The sequence below is a fragment of the Pterocles gutturalis genome, unplaced genomic scaffold, assembly GCF_000699245.1.
Source record: "Pterocles gutturalis isolate BGI_N339 unplaced genomic scaffold, ASM69924v1 scaffold8777, whole genome shotgun sequence".
NCBI classification, from domain to species: Eukaryota; Metazoa; Chordata; class Aves; order Pterocliformes; family Pteroclidae; genus Pterocles; species Pterocles gutturalis.
Genome location: NW_010110166.1, coordinates 4,933 through 14,620, shown reverse-complemented (window position 1 = coordinate 14,620; position 9,688 = coordinate 4,933). Strand labels below are relative to the sequence as shown.

Below are 9,688 nucleotides of genomic sequence, written 5' to 3'. Positions count from 1 at the left end.
CTCGTCCTGTCCCCACACGGGAGCTGCTCCAGCCTCGGCCCATCTCCGTGGCCTCCTCTGACCCTGCTCCAGCAGCTCCATGTCTGTCCTGTGCAGAAAGAAAGTGCAGAAAGCCTGGATTTTTGCACGTCTCCTCCCAGAGTCCTCTCCAGTTGTCCAGACTTGCCTTCCCATCACATGCCCTGTCCTGAAATGAGCCCTGGCCCCAGCTCCAGTGTCCCCTGCAAAGTGTCACACCTCCCTGTCCTTCTCTCCCTGCAGCACAGCGGCTGCCACCAACATGAACGAGACCAGCAGCCGCTCCCACGCCGTGTTCAACATCATCTTCACCCAGAAGCGGCATGACGCCGAGACGGACATCACCACTGAGAAGGTGAGAGCAGAGCCTGGGGGACTCGAGGGAACGCATGGGGACTTTGGGTGATATCGACAGCACTTGGGATGAGATGGTGCAGCCTGATGGAGGGTTGAAACAGGCTGGATATAAGTCCCAGGATCCTCATGATCCCTTGAGGGACTGGCCCCCGGACAGGAAGTTTGGCAGCTGGTGCCTGTTGCGGAAGGAGTCAGAGTTAGTTACGCACTTCACTCTATTCACTTCACCACTTCTTCACCACTATTGCGGCAAGGAATCTCTCCACCTCAAGGAGTAACCTCGAGTGGCATCCCCACTCAAGGGGAGATCCTGGCGTGCAGCTGCTGCCGTGCAGGAGAGCTCAGGGAGCCCTGGGCTGTTCACTATTTATGGAGTGAGATGATTGACTTATAGTCATATTTACATACTAGCTGTGTTTTGGTTAGTGCGAGCTCAGCTAGCCTTCAGCTGTTTGAGGAAGATGTGCAAGACAGCCCTTGGCTGTTGTGCTGTTTATCTGCCTCTCCCCAATCCACTCAGAACCGGAGCCGGATGCAACGATCACGACCAGACGCATCCATTATGACGGCCACTGGTGGTTAGCCCTTGAACAGGGCTGCAGGAGATAAAGGTCAGGTTAGGGGGGGAGCACACCCTTACAGTGCCCTCCAGCCCTGCCTGCAAAGATGTTAGCCCTGCTCCAGGCTAAATCCGGGCAAGGATGACCCCGCAGAGCCCACCTCCACCTTCTGTCACCTTGAAGGAGGTGTTTGCTCCATGCCGGTGCCCGCTTTGCTGTGCCTGCCGGGGCTGACAGCCTCGTCTCTGCCTGCAGGTCAGCAAAATCAGCTTGGTGGACCTGGCAGGGAGCGAGAGAGCTGACTCCACTGGCGCGAAGGGCACAAGACTAAAGGTGAGAACCGGTGCGAGGTTCCCTTCTACCGGCGGGGACACTGCGTCCTGCCCCCTTGTCCCCAGCTGGGACATCTCCTTTCCTTGCCTGGTTCCTTGCCCACTATTGTTTGAAAGCTGCCCAGTGCCAGTTCCACTGGGGTCCATTAGTCCCAGCTGGGAGGTACCGGTTACCCAGTAAGACCAGCTGCTCTTTGCCCACCCTGTACTGGGACTTCCCCATCCTCCTGGTGCATCGGGCTTCAGCACTGCGCTGAAATGGGGCCTGAGCCATCTGGGCTTTTTGTCTCTCCACCAGGAAGGAGCAAACATCAACAAGTCCTTGACCACACTGGGGAAAGTCATCTCTGCCCTGGCCGAAATGGTACGTAGCCAGAGCACAGACAAGTGGCGGCGCCGCGGGGGAATGGGCTCAGCTCAGCAGGGGTGGGCTCAGCTCCCAGGGATGGAGCATCCCAGCTCCAAGGGACAGGCAGATACATCCCAAGCTGTCCCTGGGCTTGGGATGAGCTGGGCTGGTGAGGCTGCTGTCTCCCTGGGGACCTGCATGCACCACCTTCTGCTTGGGGGCTGGGAAGCTGTGATGGGAATGAGGAGGGGAGCAGCTCACTTAAACAGTCTCTTCACTTTCTTTTGCAGGATTCGGGGCCGAACAAGGTAGGTGCCCTGAATGGGCTGGTGAAAGGGGGTTGGTTTTTAGTTCAGGTGGTTCAGAGCAGGTCGCAGGGTGGTTTGGGGGTGAGGCTGTGCCTGGACCCCACACCACGCTTTTGGGGACTGGCAGAGCCCTCAGCATCCTCATCACCCTCCTCACACTGTGGCTCTTGGTACCTGGTGTTAAACACCTGGCCCAGGCAGGGCATATCACAGGCAGGACCTGTGAAGCTGAGCAGAGCTGCCTGAGGTGGCCGGGCAGAGCCATCTTCCTTTGAGTCCCCATGACTGGGGACCGGCTGTCACCTTCCCTTTGAAGAGAGCAAGGCAGCCTGACAGCCCTTCTCTCTGCTCTCCATCCCCCAGAACAAAAAGAAGAAGAAGACAGATTTCATCCCTTACCGGGACTCGGTGCTGACCTGGCTGCTGCGGGAGAACCTGGGTGAGGAGGCGGGTGGGAGGTACAGGCTCAGTGACGGGCATGGCTGCCTAGCGGAGGGTGATGGCTGGCGCTGGGGACTGGTATTGCCCTGATGTGGGTGGATCTCTCCGGGCAGGGGGCAACTCCAGGAACGCCATGGTGGGCGCTTCTAGCGCCGCCAGACCCTCAGCACCCTCAGGTAGGAAGAAATACCCTTGTCCCCCTGGCAGTGGGCAAGGGCGGGGGGGTCTCTGAAACCCAGGTTCTGCCACATGCTCTCCTCACCTCCGTGGCATCCCTGGCTGGGGGGGATGCTGTGGGGGCCCCTTGTAAACTCAGACAAGAGCCCAAAGGATTGTCCTGGCCTTGGGACCCTCCAAAGGATCACTTGCAAGAGCGGCTTGGTGACACTCCCACTTGCCCAGCAGCTGGGAGGGTTTGCTTTCCCCACCATTGCTCAGGACTCTGCCCTTCCTTAGATATGCCGACCGTGCCAAGCAGATCCGCTGCAACGCTGTCATCAATGAGGACCCCAACAACAAACTCATCCGGGAGCTGAAGGACGAGGTGGCACGCCTGCGCGACCTTCTCTACGCCCAGGGCCTGGGGGACATCATTGACAGTAGGTACCCCCTGGTGCTCTTGGCAGCGGCTCCAGTCCCCACAGCTGCCCTCCATCCCTGCCTTGCACGGCAGGCTCCCGCTGCCAAAGTGTGTCCAGGATGCCTCCAGCGAGGCCCTGTGCCTATGTTCGCAACACCTCCAGCCCGCTCCTGTAAGCAGGAGGAGCTGCTTTACACCAGCAGACTTCCCCTTCCCCCCTTCCACCTCCCCTCTTGAGCATCCTGCGCTCAGCAGAGGTGCCAGGAAGATATTCCTGGGGCTGTGCCCACCTGCAGTGTCTCTTCCATGTGCTGTCGGAAAACCTACTGAGATGAACCCAGTCTTGTTCTGTTCTCTCTGTCTTATGCCCGCTCCTTGCCATCTCTCTCTCTCTTAGCCCATCCTGCTGCAGGAGGATCCAAATGTGTGTATTCCCCATCACTGGTACTCTCTGTTGCTTTCACGGCTTTTTGGGAGGCACAGGATGCGCGTGGGGGCACCCGTGCAGCATGGGGAAGGGTCCCGCAGCCAGCCCTGGCTGATGGAGAGGCCAGGGAGCTGCCAAACGGGACAGTGGTAGAGTCACAGCTAGTGCCTGATAGCATTCAGAGGGACCAGCGTCCTCCCGCTGCGCCATGCTGAGGGCCCAGTCCCCACGGAGACTCCTTCCTCCATGCTGTCACGATGTTTCCTCTCTTTGCTGCTGCTGCTGCTTCTGCTTGCACTGGGGCTTGTCATGACTGGAGCCCAGCCTGGCACTTGGGTGGGCTGGCATGATACTCTCCTGATGGAGGGCTGTGCCGTGACAGCCAAAAGGATTTTGCCCAGGGATAAGCACTGTCGCCCCATCCCCACTGGGCCAGGCAGTGCCCATGGAGGAAATGGGGACCAGGCCTGTCCCCTGGCTAGCTCGGCTCCCTGAGATGCAGGCTGATGGAGATCAGTGCCTAACACTGCACCTGCAGCACGCCAAGCCCCCATGACTTCTTGGGGCTGGAGGAGCATCGCTGGGTCCCTTTGCCACAGGATCCGGTGGCAGCTGATGCTCAGGGTGCCGGCTGGCACGTGCTGCTGCCTGTAATGGGCATGTTCCCTCCCTGCCCTCACTGCTCGCTCTCAGGCTGCCCATGGGGCTTGGGCTCTGCCAGCAAGGGGATCCCAAAGCTCCTCCTGCTCCATCCCCCCTGACCCCTTTGTAGGGCCACTGCCTCTCCTCCCCCTCCCTTCTCATTCTCCACCCTTAGACCCAGCTCATCCAGGGCAGCAGGCAGGGAAAACCCCCCAGTTGTGTTGGTTGGGGAGGATGACAGGAGCAGCTCTTGGGGAGGACGTTTGACCTCAAGACCTGATGGTTGCAGGATATGTTGCAAAAAAACATCTCTGTGAGGCCAGGAAGGCTCCAGGGCTATTCCTGCAGCTGCTTCCCAAAGCAGCCCTGTGCTCCTAGGGGGCTGCCCGGGCTGGGGGAGAGATACATGTGCCCTTGCCCTGCTGCTGCCTGCACCGCTGTGCTGTCGCCTGTGCCTTCTCCTTGTAATTCCTAGCTTTCTTCTGGCCACTCTTTTTTTTTTTTTTTCCCAACAGCTTTTCTTGTCTCTATCTTTCTCTCTCTCTTCCTCTCTGTGTGTCTTTCCCTGGCCCATCCCTCCTTCCCCACCCCGTAGATGTGTCCGACTTTGAGAACAATAATGATGCTAGAGGGACAGAGCTGAGTCACCGCCATGACAATCTCTCCACAGTGACCAACGCCATCGCCGGGATCAGCCCCTCTTCCTCTCTCTCGGCCTTGTCCAGCCGCGCTGCCTCCGTTGCCAGCCTCCATGAACGCATCATGTTTGCTCCAGGCAGCGAAGAGGCCATCGAAAGGCTCAAGGTAAGAGGCCAGCGCCTGGCAGGACGGAGGGCTCAGCTCACCCCTCTTGTGCTGAGGCTTGTGGAGGGTACTTGGTATTTTCTGGACACCTGTTATGGGTGATGCTCATGGGAAGCGATGCTCAAGTGCACTCTTGCAGAGTGGATGGGACCCACAGCTGCCCAGTGCTCTGGACTGCTGAATGGGAGAGGGTTTGGTATGGTAGGGTCCACATGGTGCTGCCATCCTCCCTGCGAAGTCACCGCTGTCTTTGGCCTGTGGGACAGGTGCTGCTGGCTCAAGGACAAGCGCTGCTGGCTTGGGATGGGAGCTCCTGGCTTGGGATGGGTGCTGCCTGCTCGGGATGTGTGCTCCCGGCTCAGGATGGGCACTGTCGGCTCGGGATGGGCGCTCCCAGCTTGGGATGGGCGCTGCCAGCTCGCAATGGGTGCTCCCAGCTCGCGATGTGTGCTCCCGGCTCGGGATGGGTGCTCCCAGCTCGGGATGTGTGCTCCCAGCTCTGGATGGGCACTCACAGGTTGAGATAGGTGCTCCTGGCTCGGGATGGGCACTCCTGGCTCAGGATGGACACTCCTGGCTCAGGATGGGTGCTCCCGGCTTGGGACGGGCACTCCCAGCTCAGGATGGGTGCTCCCAGCTCAGCGTGGCCCAGGAGTGGGCTAGCAGCAAGGGGATGGAGAGGCTGGTCTTTGTGCCTTGCTCTTTGAAGATGGGGATGGTGGAAAGACATGGCTGAAATGCTGCTGCGGGTTGTTTAAACCAGCCTGAAACTGGGAGCAGTGTCCTGCAGCCAGGCAGAGCCCAGCAGAGGGAGCGGGTCTGCTGCCTGTAGGACACACTAACCCTGCTAACGCCACTCGCACCAGGAAACCGAGAAGATCATCGCAGAGCTGAACGAGACCTGGGAGGAGAAGCTGCGGAGGACAGAAGCAATCCGGATGGAGAGGTGGGTGGGGTGGGATGGGTTGATGGGGCGGGATGGGATAGGATGGGGTGGGACGGGATGGGCTGGGATGGGATGGGGTGGGATGGGATGGAATGGAGTGGGATTCTCCAGACGTCTCCACTCCTCTGCACTTTGCCTGCAGCAGTTCAGCTCCTGGGGGCAGCCAGGGAGTTTGACTGCCCAGCCTTACCCTGGCTACCCCTGGGCAGCCCAGTGCTCACCACATTAGATGTGGTCTGCTCTGAGAAACCCTCCTGAGGTACAGAAAGATCTGAAGCAAGCTCTACAGCTGGGATCCATGGGGAAAGCCTGTGGGCTTGGGTCCCATCGCAGGCTTGTCTAGTGGCCTTGAGGGGCTTTGACAGACTCTTCTTTCCCTTGCTCCTTCAGGGAGGCGTTGCTGGCCGAAATGGGGGTGGCCATGAGGGAGGACGGAGGCACATTGGGTGTTTTCTCTCCTAAAAAGGTAGGAACATCTTATTACTCTTCTTCCTAGCAAACAAGGGCTGGTTTGTATCCCTGCAGCTCCCCTCCAACATGCCCTGTTGCTGCTAGCCGGCCCCAAATATTTCGTTAACCTTTTCTTGGCTCTGAAACCCACGGGGATGATCACAGTGCTGACCCTGCTGGGTATGAGCATCGGTAGAAACAAATGTCCAGTCCCCATTGCCTGGATGCTGTCCCCATTCAGGTGGGGTTTCACTGATGATCGCTGTGTTGGACTTCAATGTCAGCTTCTAAAAAATCCATACTTTGGGGTATATGAAATTGCTGCCCCCGAAACTGGCAAGTCCTCGCTGCAAAATGTGGGTGCGGAAATATCCCGTACTCTTTATTGCTCATAGCATCCTGGAAAGTATTTTCTAAGCAAATACTGGCCATGCCCCAAAGAGTCTGTGTGCCAGACAACCCAGCTCATTGCTACCCCTCACTTGTCTGGGTAACCATCACGTCCAGTTTACAGCTCCAACCCTGCAAAGCCCACAGAGCAGGATGGGCTGCCGAGATGCAGGCACATGCCCATAGGACCAGAGTGTGCTTTCTTGGCTCTCCCACCGCACCGAGGGATGCTCCAAGAACCACCCTGGCAGCTGATGCCGCTTGGCTTGGCCCAATGTCTTAGTAGATGCATGTGTCTCCCAGCTGAGGTGGTGACACTTGGTGACAAAGGCTTCGGCATCTTCTCGTATTCCTTGATGCGGCTCTTTGGACAAATTTCTACACCGTCATATTTGTTTCTCATTCTTGTCTCAGCCGCTGCCTGTTAGGAGCCCAGATCTTTGTGTAGGATGCATGGGGGTTTACTCCCCAAAGCAGGTTGGTTTTGGAGGTGGGGCATTGCTGTGGTGGTCTTGGTGCCTCCTTGCTCTTCAGTTATCTGACAAGTGGAAACTCCTCTGACTTCTCCAGTGCCTGGTGAGGAAAGTTAATGTCAATAGCGCACAAAAGCCCGTTTCGTTAAGGGCAAAGCAGGGCAGGACTTTGTTGTCCTGCTGCATGCTGTCGCTGGGGTGGTTACATCCCCAAGGAGCTCAGTGGAAGGTAGAGCACCTGCCTTCTCCTAGCCAGCCTTGCAAATCTGGAGAAAAACTGCAAGCTGAAGGAGTCTCAGATCCCAGGGCTACGCGTCTGCCTAGAGGGGCCTGAGGTTAAATATTATGGCCAATTTATTCCTGCCAGCCACCTTGGAGAAGAGCCTGCATTTCCCTCGACCTCCAGCTCTCCTGCACTATATGGACTGAGTTTCTCCTATGAGCCTATGAGTTTCTCTGAAACCTCTGCATGCTGGGTGTCGGCGAGCTGACAAAACATTTCTCACAGTCTCTATTTTTTTTTTCTGGGAAACACAGAACTTCACCTACTGATATTCCTGGGACTTTGCCTGTTGCCGGGAGGTGCACTCCCAGCAGCTCGCGTTGGGGTGAGATAAGCTCGTTGGAGAAGGCTGGGGCTGGGGGAGAAACTTCCCTCTCATCAAGAACAAAGTGGTTTGTGACTCAAGGAAAGAAAGTGATGGGAGGGAGCTGTTAGGACAGAGACCAGGGAGTGAAATTCAGCCTGGAGATACAGCTTCATGTCTCCACTACTTTTGGTTGAACCTCTGCTCTGGAATCTACTCTTTTGGGTGTTTCGTCTGTCCTTGTACCATCAGCGGAGGAAAACAGGCACTTACGGGCACTTTTAGTTCCTCTCATCCTAAACCAGCCATTGCGTGGGATGTGTCTCTGCCTCAGCTACACCAGCTGCAGCAGAGCTGGGGCTACAGTGAGGCAAGGGCCCATGGACACGCTGTGCTGGCAAGCAGGGTCCTGCCCCGGGAGATGCTAAACTGTGTCAGAGACTCCCCATGGGAAGCATTTGGCTCTGTCTTGGGCCTTTTTAACATGAATTTTTGAAGGCAGCCAGCGAAAGGGTGCCCAGGGCTCAGCCCTTTGAGGAGGAAAGCAAGGAGGTGCATGGAGGCTGGTCATCCTCACACCGGCTGCTTAGTTCTCCTGCCTGGGTGTGTTGTACTGGAGCTATGGTGGGAAGGAGAGCCTGTCCATGGGCAGGGGACAGCCCGAGGTGCCACTGAACTCCCACCTCCCTTGGGAGCATCTGGACAGTTGAGGTAGACCAGGATGACTCCTTCTTCATCTCTCCCAGACCCCACACTTGGTCAACCTGAACGAGGACCCACTCATGTCCGAGTGTCTTCTCTACTACATCAAGGACGGGATAACGAGGTGAGGGTCCTGCGGAGTGGTGGGAGCCAAGCCTGTGTCTCGGTGGCTGACTTGCCTGGGTGGGCAGCTGGGGTGGCAGCTGTCCCTGGGCTTGGCACCATTCCTGGGATAGCTCCAAAGTGCCATAGCTGCATGGGAAAAAAATGTATTTGCCTGGCAATTTGCCAAATTTGCCTGTTCCTGCCAGCCCCAAGGATGGTTTTTTGCGGGGGAGGCCCAGGGAGGGGCTGCTTTGATGAAGAACTGAGCTGGGTCAAGCTGGGATTCCCCTTGCAGGGTCGGCCGGGAAGACGCAGAGAAGAGGCAGGACATCGTTCTGAGCGGACACTTCATTAAGGAAGAGCATTGCCTTTTCCGCAGTGACACCAAAACCGGCGGCGAAGGTATTTCCTTGTCTGGAGGGTCTCCACCTCCCTGGGAACCCCAGTCCCTCTGCGTGTCCCCAGCACCTGTCCCCAGCTGGGGGTGCTGCCCTCCTCAGACTTGTGGGGTTTTCCCACATGGCTGCAGCTTCTCGGTGCTTCTGGAGTGAGCCACAGCGCTCACCCAGCTGGGAGGGAAGCTCATGCAAGGTGTGTGAAAGCCGCCATGGTGGGGCAAGCCAGGGAGACCAGGGCAGGAAGGAAGAGCTGACCATAGCTGATTCCCCAAGCCTGAGATGCAGAGCAGACCCCACCCTGCAAAGCAGCAGGAACCTGGAGGTGAACGGGCTTCAGGAAGTGAGCCTGGGGAGGCTGGAGATGCGTGCTGGAGGCTCTGATCTGCTCCCACATCCAGTCTCCATCTGCTTTTAGTCCTTGGGAACTGCTCTGATTAACATGAGGTTGCCTGAGCCCCACTGCTTGCCAGGGTGGGGGTGCTGCTGGTGGGTACCCTGGTGTCCCCCCCATTTTTTTTTGCTGCAGGGAGCGGCAGATGCAGGATTTATCCCCTCTGCTTCCACCTTACCTTCGCTCCCTCTCTCCCCCTCCCTCCGTCTCTGCAGTAATAGTGACCCTGGAGCCATGCGAAGGTGCCGACACCTACGTGAATGGCAAAAAGGTGACAGAGCCCAGCATCCTGCGCTCAGGTGGGTCCCCAGAGCTGGCACACCAACCCTCCATCCTATGGGAGCCCTGCGGGTTGTCCCACACTAAACCTACAACCTTTGCCCCCCTGCCCCACCTGCATCTCTGTAGGAAACCGCATCATCATGGGG

General features: G+C 57.7%; 1 protein-coding gene across 1 annotated transcript in view; it reads left to right on the top strand.

Annotated features, from left to right (window-relative positions):
• LOC104461595 (kinesin-like protein KIF1A) overlaps positions 1-9,688 on the top strand; it is a gene marked incomplete at both ends in the record, with an annotated part of 15,016 nt that overhangs the window by 1,846 nt on the left and 3,482 nt on the right. Inside the window, 16 exon segments of the mRNA XM_010073234.1 lie at positions 262-373; positions 1,191-1,268; positions 1,566-1,631; positions 1,907-1,924; positions 2,288-2,363; positions 2,479-2,520; positions 2,523-2,541; positions 2,822-2,964; positions 3,343-3,369; positions 4,685-4,818; positions 5,685-5,764; positions 6,155-6,230; positions 8,411-8,490; positions 8,767-8,873; positions 9,476-9,559; positions 9,669-9,688. Of these exon segments, the coding sequence (XP_010071536.1) occupies positions 262-373; positions 1,191-1,268; positions 1,566-1,631; positions 1,907-1,924; positions 2,288-2,363; positions 2,479-2,520; positions 2,523-2,541; positions 2,822-2,964; positions 3,343-3,369; positions 4,685-4,818; positions 5,685-5,764; positions 6,155-6,230; positions 8,411-8,490; positions 8,767-8,873; positions 9,476-9,559; positions 9,669-9,688 (1,162 nt within the window).